At 31.9% G+C, this 16,384-nt stretch overlaps 2 protein-coding genes across 2 annotated transcripts; both read left to right on the top strand.

Moving 5' to 3' along the window:
* Nucleotides 1-6: 6 nt before the first annotated feature.
* Nucleotides 7-1,477, top strand: LOC117929447 (luminal-binding protein 8-like). The gene is made up of 4 exons (XM_034849719.1): nt 7-338; nt 437-591; nt 691-773; nt 857-1,477. The coding sequence occupies exons 1-4, from the start codon at nt 89-91 to the stop codon at nt 1,347-1,349; spliced, it is 981 nt and encodes a 326-aa protein (XP_034705610.1). The 5' UTR covers nt 7-88; the 3' UTR covers nt 1,350-1,477.
* A 4,076-nt stretch (nt 1,478-5,553) lies between these two features.
* On the top strand, nt 5,554-14,229 carry LOC117929445 (ATP-dependent DNA helicase Q-like SIM). The gene is made up of 16 exons (XM_034849717.1): nt 5,554-5,665; nt 7,186-7,798; nt 7,900-8,119; nt 8,197-8,307; nt 9,038-9,227; nt 9,468-9,816; nt 10,004-10,224; nt 10,685-10,741; nt 11,379-11,459; nt 11,577-11,640; nt 11,959-12,058; nt 12,137-12,220; nt 12,548-12,635; nt 13,165-13,281; nt 13,540-13,632; nt 13,738-14,229. The coding sequence occupies exons 2-16, from the start codon at nt 7,198-7,200 to the stop codon at nt 14,041-14,043; spliced, it is 2,682 nt and encodes an 893-aa protein (XP_034705608.1). The 5' UTR covers nt 5,554-5,665; nt 7,186-7,197; the 3' UTR covers nt 14,044-14,229.
* The last annotated feature ends 2,155 nt before the right edge of the window (nt 14,230-16,384 follow it).

Below are 16,384 nucleotides of genomic sequence, written 5' to 3'. Positions count from 1 at the left end.
GCATCAAGTTCGGGTTGAGATTGAGTCCCTTTTTGATGGTATCGACTTCTCAGAGCCATTAACAAGGGCTAGGTTCGAAGAGCTGAATATGGACTTGTTTAAGAAGACAATGGGGCCTGTGAAGAAGGCTTTGGAGGATGCTGGCCTGAAAAAGACCGATATCAATGAAATTGTGCTTGTTGGAGGGAGTACTCGCATTCCCAAGATCCAACAGATGTTGAAGGAAATGTTTGATGGAAAAGAGCCATGTAAGGGAGTCAACCCAGATGAGGCTGTAGCCTATGGGGCTGCAGTCCAGGGAGGAATTCTGAGCGGTGAAGGAGGGGAAGAAACTGGAGGTATTGATTCAGTTCTCATTTCCACTACAATTGGGGTCATTTCTCATAGATTTGATCACTTACAGGAGAGTAATCTATCAATCAATCTGTTTTTGCAGGCATACTTCTGCTAGATGTTGCTCCCCTCAGTCTGGGAATCGAAACAGTTGGTGGGGTGATGACAAAACTGATTCCCAGGAACACCGTTATCCCCACCAAGAAATCTCAGATTTTCACTACCTACCAGGATCAGCAACCCACAGTATCAATCAAGGTACATACCATACATTAATTTCTATAGATTTTTAGCTTTCCCTTCTTGTTGATCATACAGAAAACAACATTCCTTTCATATATTCCGGGTGATCTTCAGGTCTATGAAGGTGAAAGAAGCTTGACAAAAGACTGTCGTGAGCTGGGGAGGTTTGAGCTCTCTGGAATTCCACCTGCTCCAAGGTAAGATCGGGAGCCAGATCCTAGGTTATGTAGCTTTATCTCTTGGCATCAAGATCAGTTCCTCAGTGATTTTTTTTCTGCAGGGGAGTGCCCCAGATCGAGGTCACCTTCGAGGTGGACGCCAATGGCATACTACACGTCCGGGCGGAGGACAAGGCGGCCAAGAAGTCACAGTCCATTACCATCACCAACGACAAGGGGCGGCTTAGCCAGGAAGAGATTGACAGGATGGTAAAGGAGGCAGAGGAGTTTGCAGAAGAGGATAGGCAGGTGAAGGAGAGGATTGACGCCAGAAACAAACTGGAAACATACTTATACAGCATGAGGGCCACCATCAACGACAGAGACAAGCTTGCAGACAAGATTGATTCAGAGGACAAGGAGAAGATTGAGGCCGCATTGAAGGAGGCGCTGGACTGGCTGGACGATAACCAAAACGCAGACAAAGATGAATATAATGAGAAATTGAGAGGAGTTGAGGCAGTATGTAATCCAGTTATAAAGCAGGTTTATGAGAAGAGTGGTGGGGCTTCTTCCAGTTCTGATGGTGAAGAAGAACCCACTGATGAGTTGTAGACAATAGGGCAGTTTGATTTGTTCCTTCTTTTTTTTTTTTTTTAATCTTTTGAGGGCTCACTTTTTCCTTTTTCATGTCAATAAATAGAAAATTTATCATCTTCTATGCATTTTCGTGCCGGCTTTAATACTTAAATATAAATAGAAATTAATTTAATAAATATTAAGTAGGTAAAAGCAAGTTGTTAGAAGTTTCATTATCAATAAAGGTTTCGATTAAAAAATAAAATCTTAATTATTAATTATTCCTTTTTTTTTAATCTAAAACCTCAATTACCAATTAAGTTTTAGTTGAAAAAATAAATTTCAATTATAGATGGAGATTTCATTTTTTGATTGAAGCTTTAATTACCAATTAAGGTTTTATTTTTTTTTTGAAGGATGATGTAACCGTCACGTGACCAGAAAGAGGCCATATTGATGAAAAAGTTGCTAGATGAAGAAAGTTGTCATATTTTTATTTTTTTTATAGGCATGCGATAAATCATTTTATACATGATATACGGAATTAGGCATGACTTTGTCTCACCTCATTGTGTTGTTATTATATATAATTTTAAATAAAAAAATTATTTTAATTGATTTTTTTTTTATTTTTCAACCTTTTAAACATAAATAAAATATTAATTTTTGTAAAAATAAATTATAAATATCTATAATATTTTTAATTTATAAATTATATTTCCTTTTAATAAATTTTAAAAATAAAAAAAAAATTGAAAAATGTTGAAAATTTTAAAAGGGGAGATGAGTATGAGAATTTCTTTTACTCACCCACCGGCTCTATTTAATTTAATTTTATTTTTTTGTATATATTTTTTTTTTTTTGCAAGGATGAGAATATATATAAATAAACGAGAAGAGTTGGGATGATGGTAACCCATCCCAAACTTGTCTCATTGTAATCCTTAATTGAATGCAATAAAAATCAATTTACTATTGGTCCATTATGTGTAAAAATATAAATATTATAGGTAATTAGTCATAATTTTAAACTTTTTATTTTGTTTAATAAATATATAAGTATATAACATTTAAAAATATAGCTATAAATTTTAACACTTGATTCAAACCTCATAGGTTTGATAATCGAATTGATATTTATTTATTCTAAACCTAACTCTAACCTTGATCGTAACCCCATTTAACGTTCAAAGTGTCTAACTCAAAACTTATTTTTTAAAACTTTAATTAAAATTAAGTTCGAATCATGTTGGTTAATGTTGAATTGTAGAGTTTGAATCAATTTTATTATGTTTTACTCGAGATGTCAGGGGTCTAACTCCCTGTTGAGCTCGTAAGATCGAGCTATTTGATTAGCTCGGGGGTTGAAGGGAGCAACGCCTTCTAAAAATTATTTTTTTAATGTGATAAATGACGAGTTTGTCTCTATTATATATTTAACCTTTTATATTTTAAGTTTTGTTTTGAGAAGGTGTACACATAATTAAGATGTATTTTTTCAAGTGCTTCATCATCATACTAATTCTTTCTTTGATTAGTGGATTGTTGAGTGGTGGTGTACTATGTGGACATAAAGATCACATTGATTAACGAATCACGTTAAAATCCCACATTTTTTCTTAATTTTCTACTCGTGTGTGCATGGTTTTGGTTAATAATAAATATAATTTCACATTAATTGGATTGATTGAGTTAATGCCTTAAAATATATATATATATATATATATATATATATATATATATATATATATATATATATAAATTTAAGGTCTATTTCACTAAATCTTGCATTAATAACTATATAAATATAAGTATTATTAATAACATTTATTTAACTAAATATTTAAAACATTTGTAAACCAATATCATAATAGGTAAGTTTTATAATATACATTTACTTAGTCAATAAAATGAATCAAAAATTCTAAAGCAAAATGAAAAACAAAGTAAAGTAAATGTTCCATATTGTTTTAAAATAAAAAAATATATTATATTCCAATATTTTCTATTAAAAAATAAGAATTTTTTGTCATGTTTAATATTTGTTTGAAAATTATTCTATAATTTATAAGCCATTAAATAATTTTTAATTCCTTTTTTAATAATAAATGTGGTTAAAATATTTAAAATTTATAAATGAAAAATTTATAACATGTTTTTAAATATATAAAAACATTTTATATATTTAATTATTATATTAAAGTATATATTAGCATTATTTTAAGTCATATTATACACATTTTTTTATTTTTATTTTTAACTAAAATTTAGCTTTTTAATCAAAATTTGAAAAATGAGTAATTCATAAACAAAATTTAAAAAATGTGAGATAAATAAATTTAAGATCTATGCTCTATGTTTGTTTCATATCTCGATTTATGATTGATTATCATATCCGATGTTAATGGATATGTAAGAAAAAAAAACAAAAGATTGCATAAATTATCACACCACTTATTTTGGGAGATGATTAGTGATATGATGATTTATTTGATCTGTTATCAACCAAATATAAATAAGATATATTATCTTTTTTATTATTATTAAAATGAAACACCAAGTACATATTCCAAACAAAAAATTTGTATTCATAATCAATAATTCAAACCACACATCATGATAAAAAATGAAATGGACTTTTTCAATTGATAGCAAAAATAGTTTTAAAAAAACCATTTTTGAAAACACTAACATGATATTTCACATCGGATATAGAAATAAATTTTTAACACTATATATGTCGTGGAATCCTTTTAAACATGAAAACGTGCTTTAAAGCCATGAGTACTCATTGGGTTCAAAATGGATGATATCACCATAAGAGGTAGTAGATCAATACAAATGATATCAAATACTCGATTCTTGACACCAGAACGAGGATAACGTTATTTTTGCATGAGGGATTTTGACATCCCACTACAAATGGAGGAAAAAATTTCAACACCATCTGCATTAGAGTAGAGCACATTAATTAAGAGGTAGTAGATCAATACAAATGATATAAAATCCTGAATTATGATGTAAGCCTTAGTCTTGCCCCATAACGAAGATGATGATTTTGACATCCCAATACAAATAGAGAAACAATTTTCAACAATATCTTAGACATATAGACATGTAGAGCACAACAAAATCTACGTTAGAGAAAGCTAGTTATCTTTATGTTTATGTATAATTTTAAAGGTTTTAAAATATTTTTCATATTTCAATTACCGTTCAAAATAATCTAAAAAAAACTAAAAATATCTCAAATTAGTTCTAAAAAATAATCTATTTTCAAAATAAATTCTCACAACATTGTTTGTGTTGAAAAAATCACGAAATGTGTTTTTTGAGTTAAAAAATTGTTTTATACTATAAAAAAATGAAACATATTTTCAAGAATAGTTTTTAAACAAATCATAAATTTTAAAAGAATTCATTCATCATCAACTCTATAAATTTTTTTCTTACATTATTTAAAATAATAAAAATGCCTTATTACAAATAAAAGGAATATTAACACTTTTTTTTTTAAACCAAATATCAAGTTAGAGTTAGGTTTGGATTGTTGAAACCCTAATTTAAGTCCATTATAAAGTGAGTGTTTGATAAACCAACTTAATAATTTAAAATAACCTAATATTTTAATTGAAGTCATTAAATAAATTAAGAATATTTAGTAAAATAACTTAATGATACATTTAAAGTCAAAAACAACTTTAAGTATTCTTAAATTCACATTTTTATTTTACTTTTTTATTCTCATTTATCCTAATTATCTCCACAATCTCCTTTTATCATCGAGCTCCACTATTATTTGATTTCATTTGTCATAACTATAATTTATAAGAATAAATATATCAATTTAATAATTTAAAATAAGTTTTAAGTTAATTTTATAAAACAACTTTAATACTTAAAATCATAATTAAGTAATGAGTTTTAAGTCAACAACCTAAATATAATTTAACTTAAAGTCAACTTAAATCATTAAATAATAAATATTAAGTTTTACCTAACAACCTTTAGAATTCCAATTTTAAGATAATTTAAGTTTGACTTTTTTTTTTTTGGGTGGTGGAAGCACAATCCAATTTACAAATTAAGCTGATAAAAAGGTCGGGTTGGGTTATTACTAACTAATTTGCCTGCCTCGATGCAGCACAAGTATGCTTCATGGGTTTTTCCTATTATACGACGTCGTTTTATTTTCCGCCACTGAATGTCGAGATCTCCCCTTCACGGCTTCAACCATACACTTCGTTTAAAGTTTCGCGCGTTGGCGATATTTCCATCTTTACCCCTCCGATTCTCAGCTCGGCAGTTCTAGGGTTTCCAGTTCATCCTTAATCGCCAATCTCTCTACACAGGTGAGACACCATAGTCACATTACCAGATTTATTGAATCTTCAATTTCTGCGATAATTTTTCATCTATTTTTTAGTTTCAATTGACTGAGTAATGCTCGCAACTTATTTTTGTTTAAAATTTGTGGTTCTTATTTCCCTATTTGTTGATTTAGCTTGTAAAATAGTCTTGTTTTATTCAAAATGTTGTCGTTTTTCCGGTTAATCTTCCGTTTGATTTCTGAGGAAATCCGGGAAAGGAAAGGGAATTGAAAATTTGAATATAATTCTCTATTTTGAATTTGAGAAATCTAGATGTTCCACTGAAATGACCTAATGCAGTTGTCTGGTGTGGTTGAACTGATTTATTTGTGTTTGTATTTATATTTATATTTAGTTTATTTATATACTTTTTGGTGGGAAGGGGCTTTTGGGATTGGAAAACCTAAAGTTTCAGTTATCTCAAGATTCAAATTGGGGGAAAATAAAAGATATTAGTGTTTTGAATTTTAGATTTGTTATTACCTGAATCCGAGGAGAATAAAACCTCCATTCAACTGCACTTGTCACTATTAAACTTGGTTGAGGCGAGTTTTTCATTTTTCAGAAACCCAGAAACTGAGACTGAAATTTTTAAAATTTTGTCCATAGTTTTCTCACAAGCCAAACAGAAGGTAGTGCAATTGTAGATAATAATTTGGCTTGTATTAATCTGGATTCAAGATGGTTACTAGTGGATATATTTCTGTGCTCAATATACAAATGTGTTTATATTAACCATTAAAAAAAAATGCAAAAATAAAAAATCTTGAAATTATTTTTGCCTGATTATATGTTATGACCCTTCTTTGGGGAAGAGCATGTTTAATTTGAGTAACATGTTTTACTTCCTCTATTTTTTTCAGCCTAATGGGTAATATGGGAAGTTGGAACTTGACGATTCACTTGTGGAATGACCATAGTACTCCGCTGCTTTTGAATAACTCAATAAACCCTCATTCATCATCATCCCTTTTTCCATCACCTAGCTTCATTATTTCTGTTCAAATAGGTTTTGATGAACTTTGTTTGGTTGTTGAGATGACTAAAGAAAAATAATGGAAAGAAAATTTGGAATTCTTCGCTTCATGTTGTTTTAGTCTCAAAACAAAAAAATAAAATAAGGAAGAAGAAGAAGAAAAGAAAACACACATCTAAGTCAAGCCAAATAGGTCTGCTAGGTTTAACTGTGTGGAGGATTTGTGTTTTCCTAGGTTCTGAAAATGAAAATGCTTGAGGTATGAGTTTATTCTCTTTCCCATATTTTCTCATAACCAAGTGGAATGTGAAACTTTCACAACAGCTCCCAACTTGACACACCACTTTCTTCATATAATTTTGTTAGGACTACATTCTATTTGAGTTACGACTCTTTCTGTCATTATAATAAATGAATACTGATTGTTTAATATATTTTGCCCATTTACTTTGATTGGTGCATGCAGTAAGCCAATTGGGTCAACATAATCCTTGTTCTTAACATGTGTCTTTTTCTTCTTGGAAAGTGTTTTCACATCATGGATGGCAACCATGTACACTCCGACCAAGTCATTGCAGAGCTGATTGAAATGGGATTTGAGTTTTCAGCTGTTACAGAAGCTATAGAAGTTGTTGGTCCATCATTAGATGATTCTATTGAGTTTATTTTGAATGGTCCTCATAGATCCAGTAGGGGGGCATCAAGTAATTCTAAATGTTCTACCAGCACTGGAAAAGCTCTGGACAAAACAGCTTTGATCTCCTCGCACTCTCTGGATCAAATGCGTCAGTCTAGCATAACAGAACATCTCCAACCAGTAGGTAGATCCAAACGGATCAGAACTAATTCTGTATATAATGCAGTATCACCCTATGGGTCAGAGATGTTGTCTGGTCATCTGGAAGAACAGGTGTCGTCATTTTCTGGTGAGGGTTGTAATTTGAAAGCTGCCTCAGAGTTGTCTGCACTGCCAGTTTGTTGCCAACAAGAGCTGGAGATTGAAAAGGATTGGGTGCAAAGAGTCAATAGTCTCTTGCACAAGCATTTTGGGATTTTGTCCTTGAAGAGTTTCCAGAAGGAAGCCCTGTCTGCTTGGTTAGCTCACCAAGACTGTCTTGTTCTTGCTGCAACAGGATCTGGTAAACTAATCTTTCTTAATGTCTCTTTCGTGTGTATTTAATTAAGTGCATTAATTGGCTATGGAATTGTTGAATTTTCAGATCATTTTGCCCTTCTGTAGGAAAATCTCTCTGTTTTCAAGTCCCAGCACTTCTGACAGGAAAGGTTGTGGTAGTAATTTCACCCTTGATAAGTTTAATGCACGATCAGTGCTTAAAGCTTGCAAAACATGGGGTGTCAGCTTGCTTTCTGGGGTCTGGACAACCTGACAGCAGTGTGGAGCAAAAAGCAATGAGTGGCATGTATGAGATAATTTATGTTTGCCCAGAGACAGTATTAAGGTAAGAGATTTGTGATACCGTGAGTCCTATGTTTCAAAGAAGTATGTTGACAGCAAGTGCATTCTCTTATTCTGCAGACTAATAAAACCGCTTCAGAGGCTTGCAGAAAATCGCGGAATTGCACTATTTGCAATTGATGAAGTTCATTGTGTTTCTAAGTGGGGCCATGATTTTCGACCCGACTACAGGTATCTTTCTCTCTTCTAGCCCATTTGATGGTTTTCCTTCCTCTTTGACAATTAAAGCATCATTTAGTTCTGTTGTCTATATCAAATATTCTTTTTTGTATACTTTTGTGAATTGGGGTAGGGTGTATTTAGAGGATCATACCTTGTCTATGATTTACTTTATTGAGTGGCTGTTGTTAAGTAAGGGGAAAGGTTAATTGTCTTCTTTTTGCCTAGTTTCTCGAGCATTTGATTATATACTTCATGTGTACTGTTTTCACCGCTTCTAGATGTTTCTAATACAAGCTCTTTTTTACCTATCAGAAAAAAAAAAGGTTCTGTTGTCTATATCACTACCATGAAAGTTGGATTATTTGCAGTAAACGCTTATTATCACAATTTTATCTGTCCTTAAATATAACCTCAAGTAACCATCAATATTGCAATTGTGCAATTGGTGCAACATGCAGGGATGTGAGAGTGATATAGTGGATCCAATTTAGAAAATAAGTTCCATGCCTATTGTTCTTTTAATTTCTTTCTGTATATGGCTTGATATGTTTTCTTGATGGCACAAGTTACTAGTCCTCCACCTGTCAATCGAAGTCTAAAAGTCATGCCCTTATCTATCCAATTTACTGTTAATTGTGTTGTTATGCCTACAAATTTTGTATTGGGCTCCCAAACCTATTTCTTACATCATTAATTAGAATTATCAGTATATTTTGAGAGATGTTTCCACATGTTTCAGGCGATTATCTGTCTTGCGAGAGAACTTCAGTGCTTGCAGCTTAAAATTTTTAGAATTTGATATACCAATAATGGCATTGACTGCTACTGCAACAATTCGTGTCCGAGAAGATATCCTTCATTCACTGTGCATGTCAAAGGAAGCAAAAATTGTGCTCACTTCATTTTTCCGATCAAATTTAAGGTTTTCAGTAAGTTGTTCTCTGTTTCTGAATATTGTTCCTGGGATATCATGCATTTTTAGTTGTTTTGTAATTCAAACACACCAAGGAGTCCTTATAAGGATTGTCTTCAAGTCCTTTGTAGTAGAACTCTTTCATTGGGTCAAGGATCATATATTTACACGTTTCTCTATTTTTTACTATGTCTTATGGTAACTTCCTTATGTGTTACAGTAACAATATTTGCAATTCATTTGCTGCTATTTTTAGGTTAAACATAGTAGAACATCATCTCCATCTTCTTATGAGAAGGATTTCTCTGAGTTGATAGATGTGTACACAAAGAGCAAGATTGGTGAGAAGAAACAGAAGATCTTCTCTCAAGAGTTGGATGATGCATCTGATGACTCCACCACCTCTGCTGATAGGAGCTTATCTGAGGCAGATAGAATGTCTCCAAGTGATGTGGAAAACAATGGTGATGGCTACTTTGGGGAAAATGATGATGAAGCAAATTCATTGCAGGAAAATGGCTCAGCTGCTTCAAAGCAGAGACAGATGTCAGTTGAATATCTGGAAAATGAGGTTGACCTCTTTCAGAGTGTAGATGACTGGGATGGTACTATTACTTCTTCAATATTTCTTTTTAAATTTACACAATGTATTGCGTGTAATGTAAAGTTTGATAGGAATTCATGAACGATGCTGAAATAAATTTTTTTCATCACCAAGCTTGAATTAACTTGCATATTGGATGATTATTTCTTCCATATGCTGATTCGTCCCTGCTCTTTCCATTCTTGCAGTTTCCTGTGGTGAATTCTCTGGACAACCTCCTACTGAACATACATTTGGCTCATCTGAGACATTGGATCCATCAATGAAACTGGATGAAAGATTGACACTTTTGAAGGGGCCTTTAGAACAAGGACCAACTATCATATATGTTCCTACTAGAAAAGAAACATTAAACATAGCAAAATATCTTTGTCGGTGTGGTGTAAAGGCTGCTGCTTACAACGCGAAGGTATAAATTTTACTATAAAGCACACGAAATACTCCAGATTAATATAGAGTAATTATTATCCTTGAGTTTATTTCACTTGTGCTCTTGAACTCTTGCTCTATTATTCCAACCCTTCCTCTTCCTTTGACTTAGTTATTGTTTCCAAATTTACGAACCTCATTTTTTTTCAGAGACCAAAGTTAAAAGTTTTTTTAGGTTTGCCATTGTAGTTAACTGCAGAAAATTGATTGGGTGAGGTCAAATACAATTTCAATTTATATGTGCACTTTAAACTCTGCATGCTAATTATAATTTTTAATTGTTCTACTCTACTCTCTTGGTCATTAACTTTTCCCAACATTTCATTGTTGTTGCTTATGTCAGTCTCACTGAGTCTTTGCTATTTTGCTGGCTCTCCACTACTGTTTAAACTCATTTCTGGTTGGTACACAGCTAATATATTGGTACTTATTTTCCCCAGTTGCCGAAATCACATCTAAGGCGTGTTCACAAGGAATTCCATGATAATGCTTTACAGGTATGGATGATAAAGCTTCTCAAGTAGATAATGGAAAAGATAATCATAGGCTGTCTTGTGTATGCCTTGTATATTTTCTGTGGAAGTTAACCAGATTGTCATTTTGGAGTATCCTCTGTTTGGCTTTTTTCAGATTACAAATCAAATTTTAGAGAATTTTCCTCAAAATTAACCTGGTGGAGAGAACATTTGGCATATATATTTTTCTTTTCACCTTCTTAATTCATTTTTGCTCTGCACTGCCTTGGACATTGTACTGTTATTATCGAGTCTTGTCTTTACAAAAATAACAAATCAATTTTGCGGGTAGCTACTTCTGTCAACCTACTTGGATTATCCAGATAAATCATGTGGATGCATCTTGTGGGACTAATGTGTGGCTTAAATTTTGATAATACAAATTAACTTGAATTCAGAATCAAATCTATCAAATCAAGGATGTGGATGGTCTAATTCTCGCATTCTCGATTTTTTTCATGGAAATCCTCCTCCTCGTCCTTCTTCTCCTTTCCTCTTTCATTCCTCATGGATAAACAGCTGGCCATCACCTCATACTCCATTATTATGCATATAATATATATATATAAATGTAATATCAAATGTTTGTGACTTGAGTATTCTTTTCTCAACCCTCCAGGTTGTTGTTGCAACAATTGCTTTTGGAATGGGGATTGATAAGTTAAATGTCCGAAGAATCATCCATTATGGTTGGCCACAGGTCTATTTTACCTTTTGTCTATTATGTCTATTGTGTGCATCATTTATCTCTTTCTTGGTAAATTAATTTCAGTTTTTTTATTTTGTTAGTTTCTTTTATTTGTTGGTGTAACTACAGAGTTTAGAAGCATATTATCAAGAAGCAGGTCGAGCTGGGAGGGATGGGAAATTAGCAGATTGCAGTGAGTTCATTTACAATTTACAGAAAAGACATTATTTTGATGGAACGGAAAAACTTATTTGACAAAATTTTTTTAAGTCAGATACAACTATTGATATATCCAAATGATATTTTGTCGAGAAATGACATCTCAAAATCCCTTTCTAGCCCATAGTTATATTTGTTTCACAAAGAAGGATTCACATCCAGGTCATAAACTCAAAATAATTGGATAGGGACAGTCCACTATTCATTTTAATTGAACTAAATTGAAATTAAAATTGATGATGCTATTAATAATATTAATTATTATTAAATATGTTCTATTTTTGTCAAGCAGTTCTATATGCTAACCTTTCAAGAGTACCAACTCTTTTGCCAAGTCAAAGAAGTGAAGATCAGACAAAACAAGCATATAAGATGTTATCTGATTGCTTCAGGTTTGTCTTAAATACATTTTCTGCAAACTTTCTCTCGCCTTTTTACATCCATTCTATATTTACTTTGATGTCTTACAGATATGGAATGAATACTACATGTTGTCGAGCCAAAACACTTGTGGAGTACTTTGGGGAGGATTTTTGTCATCAAAGTTGTATCTTGTATGTATGTCTTCTTTTCATTTGAGGATCTCTTCTATATGGCTGTTGTAATAGAAGCTATTATCTCAAATATGAATCTCCTAGAGTGTAAAAGCCATATTTGTCTCGTATTTTGCCAGAGGCCATGTTACTAATCCTGTTCTAATTGTAGACTTAAACATTTCATGAATAGTTTAATGTTTAGATCTTATGAGCACATGCCAATTTATTGTCATACATAATATGAATAATGAGTTTTTGCTCTTCAGCATTTCTTATGTAAGTTAAGCATATCTAACATGGTTTTTGTTTTTGAAAGCTATCCTGATAGGACTGCCTCATATGCAGGTGTGATGTGTGTGTTAATGGACCTCCTGAAAAGCAGAATTTGAAAGATGAGGCAGATACTTTTATGCATGTGATTGCTGCTCATTATGTGAGCATTACAGATTTTTCAATTTTTTTTCCGTTATTTATTATTATTTTTTTTTGTGTCCTACACTCTTCAATTTTTGCAAATTTACTTGCTACCATGAATATTTGTATTAGTACTTGTGGAGAACTCTGAATTTTACTTATTTTCACCATTTTTGCAAATTTACTTGCCACCATGAATATTTGTATTAGTACTTATGGAGAACTCTGAATTTTACTCATTTTCACCATCTCAAGAATCATTTAATATTAGACCATATTCTTAATCTCATCAATAATTGATAACTGATAACTCTTTTTTCTCTTTTACTGCTCATATAAATGTTTTCAATGTAAATAAAATCAAGAAAAAGTAAACTGAAAAATGGAGGAAGAAGAATGCTATAAGATTTTGAACCACTGTAGCTGTAAGTTAATTACCCTTGTGGATTGTCAAAAGTCCAAATAATCTATGGGCATATTTTATGTTCTAGACATGGGGATTTGGTTTTCTTCTTGTGTTTAAATTATAGGTATACGTTGTATTTCAGGGGAAGAGCAGTTTTGTGGATGATTTGTATGATGATGTGATATATGGTGATGTTGAACAGCAGAGATTCATGGATAAACCAAATCTCAGGATGCTTGTCAGTAGAATAAGAGAACAGGTAGTTTCTGAATTTAGCTTCTCTCTCATCTCCCCTTCTCACTCCATACGAAAGTGGGTAAATGATCATAACGGTGTTTTTATGGTGTATCTGCATGCCCATCTGCTTTGTTGGTATTTTTTTTTATCTGTTAAGTCACTGATCTTGATTCAGTGTATATGAAATGTACTTGAATCAGTACAGGCTGATAAACAGCTCTTCTTTTATTCTCTCATTTCAGTTGTTTGATGCTTTTCTTTATGATGGTTGCATGCACAGTTTCAAAAATTTGCAGCAACTGATCTGTTGTGGTGGCGAGGTCTTGCTCGAATCATGGAAGATAAAGGGTACATCAGAGAGGGAGAGGACAGGGTATACTCAAGAATTGATATTCCATTTTAGATGATGAGGCATTTTTATGTGAATTATTTTCAGGTGATTTCCGTATCATGATTCTAACTGCACTATCCTGTGTAGATCCATGTCCAGATAAAATTTCCAAAGCCAACAAAACTGGGACTGGAGTTCTTGCAATCCACAACAGAGCAAACATTCGATGTTTATCCCCAAGCAGATATGCTGCTCTCAATGAGAAACCCCAAATCTTATTCCACTTTCTCAGAATGGGGAAAAGGCTGGGCTGATCCTGAGATTCGTCGCCAGCGCTTAGAAAGGAGGCAATCCCAAAGAAAGCCTAGGAAAAGAAAATCAAGAAAACATCAACCCAACATGAAAACGGTTCGTGGAAGGTTAGCAACAAAACTCTCAATACAGAAACGATAAGTTAGACCCATTTTGCCATGCTGTTTATGTATTAAAACCTCAATATCATTATTCTTCTTACTTCTGTCAGTTATCTAATGGTAGAATAGATAATAAATTAAATTAAACTTTGAAATCATTTGGCGGGGATATTGCCTGGTATAGATACTGTGATGAAATCTTAAGGGAAGAATTTTCAACTGCAAAGTAATCATCCTTCATCCTCTTTGCTCATGGATTTGAACCAAAACTCAGAAAAGAAATGCATCAGTGTCAAGTACAACAAATTGTGTCTCTTATCACTAGACGTTATAGATTCTTGTTCAGGTGCAGACCACAGTTCAAAAGATGCGGAACTTTGTCCATGGACCTTGGGTAAGGCACAATAGTAGTATGCTGTTAGAACCCCGTATTGCCTTTTCCTCAAGCAACCCCGAACGTGAGGTTACTAGAAAGAGGAAAAGGCTACTCTTAAGTACTTATTCAAAAGCAAAGAATCAAAAGCCCTTTGCCATTTGCTTCTTCTTCTTCCTGTTCATCCTTTTCTCGCCTAAATCAATGGATTTTGGCCCCATCTTTTACGTCTTGATTGGCTTCTCCATGTCGGTCTCCCTCTGTTTGCCAAACCTGAAAAAATGGCAGAGTCAACAGATCACAGCAGAGAAACTGAGGATCATAAGCGAGGCCCTGGAACACGCCGAAGAGAGAGCAATGAGGTTCCAAGAACGGCACGATCGTGTTCTCAGCCAGGTAGGCTCTTACTACCTCTGCAATCAGGAGCTTCTGGAGGCCTTGGCGGTATCCCGAATCGCCATGAGTGAAGCCCTGGGGTTTGCTGTTGGACTGAGGAAAATGCAGATGGAGATTATATGCTCTTACCCAGATGAAGTTGATGATGTAATTCTACGAAGGCTCTCTGAAAACACAGGTTCAGCCTCAGCCACCCGAAGAAACCGTTGAGAGGCTTTTGCTTACTCCGATGTTTGTTTCCCAGGAATGCAGACTGTGTTCATTGATCGAAATAAAAAGAAAATTTTATTATATCTGGTATTAGTAAAAAACAAAATAAATATATAAACTTCATTTCATTTTTTAAGGTAATGATAAATATCATTGTTCATTCTCATCTTCACTAGAATTTTCAATACATATTACATATAGTGGAACTAATTTCTTTATTTCTTATTTTTATTTACATGATATATTATTAAATTTGTAGGATTGTGGAGAGTGTAAGGTTTCGTTTGGCTTACGGAATTCAAGAATGGGAATGGGTGTTATTTTCCCACTCATACAATTCCATTATTTGGGAAGATTTTTAAGACAATTCCTAAATTATAATACATGAATTTCAACATATTTTCAAAAACTGTTGTCTATTTTTTAACTTAAAAATAGTTTTTAAAAAAATATGACCAAATAAATCCATGTTTTCATTTTATTTTTAGGAATAAGTGAAAACAACTCTTACTTGTTTTTTAAAAATTGTTATTTATTTTATTTTGTTTTTAAAAATTGTTTATAGAGAACAATAAACAAATATTGGTATAAATTTTTAAAAATAGCTTCTTTTTTTTAAAAAAAAAACAATAAAATTGTTTTTAAATCATATAATCAAATAAACTCTAGGTTTTTTAGAACTTCTTTTAGAAAGAGTGTATATTTTAAAACATATTTTAATTATTTTTGGGATTGTTTATGAAATAATCATACAAATATAAAAAATAATTAAAATAACATCTTACATATAAAAGTTATTTTTAAGAAATATAAATTACAAATTTAGGACATTCCAAATTTCAAATAAGATTTTATTTTAAAAAGCATCATAAAACCGTATTTTGAGAATTGTTTTCAAAATACATTTTCAAATAGGTTTTACATGTTTTATAAAAAATGAAAAATTACAAATCTATCCCTCGTATTTATTCTTGAAAAAATTTTAATAACAAATAACTCTATTATGAATTAGTATAAATGTTATAAACTATCAAGCCTATTTGCAATTAACAATATAATCGGTGAGTGCATTTGATAAGACTTTTATTTGAAACACTTCTAATGGAAATGTTATTTTTTATGAGAGTTTTCTATCAAATACTTTGTCTAGAAACAGTATAAGTGATTTTTTTTTCTTTTTACTTTTTCAAATTATTTTTATTATACATCTTATTTTTCTTAAAAGTTTTCATTCTAAAAGCATTGAAGATTGGGCTCTTAATAATTTTTTATCTTTACTTTTTTTTTTCTATTTAATTTAAAAATATATTTAAAGGAAATTCAACTTGTATAAACCTTTTCTGTTATTATATAAATTTGATTAATATGATTATCAAATATTAATTATATTTCTAATAATTTA

The sequence above is a fragment of the Vitis riparia genome, chromosome 14 (assembly GCF_004353265.1).
Source record: "Vitis riparia cultivar Riparia Gloire de Montpellier isolate 1030 chromosome 14, EGFV_Vit.rip_1.0, whole genome shotgun sequence".
Lineage (NCBI taxonomy): Eukaryota > Viridiplantae > Streptophyta > Magnoliopsida > Vitales > Vitaceae > Vitis > Vitis riparia.
Note: the sequence above shows the minus strand (reverse complement) of the source record. Positions and strands in the feature narration are given on the sequence as shown.

Coding starts and splice junctions, on each gene's coding strand:
- LOC117929447 (XM_034849719.1), top strand. CDS start 89: ATGGACTTGTTTAAGAAGACAATGGGGCCTGTGAAGAAGGCTTTGGAG. Junction 592..690: donor AACCCACAGTATCAATCAAG/GTACATACCATA, acceptor GGTGATCTTCAG/GTCTATGAAGGTGAAAGAAG. Junction 774..856: donor GGAATTCCACCTGCTCCAAG/GTAAGATCGGGA, acceptor TTTTTTCTGCAG/GGGAGTGCCCCAGATCGAGG.
- LOC117929445 (XM_034849717.1), top strand. CDS start 7,198: ATGGATGGCAACCATGTACACTCCGACCAAGTCATTGCAGAGCTGATT. Junction 10,225..10,684: donor CTGCTGCTTACAACGCGAAG/GTATAAATTTTA, acceptor TATTTTCCCCAG/TTGCCGAAATCACATCTAAG. Junction 13,282..13,539: donor TCAGTAGAATAAGAGAACAG/GTAGTTTCTGAA, acceptor TTGCATGCACAG/TTTCAAAAATTTGCAGCAAC.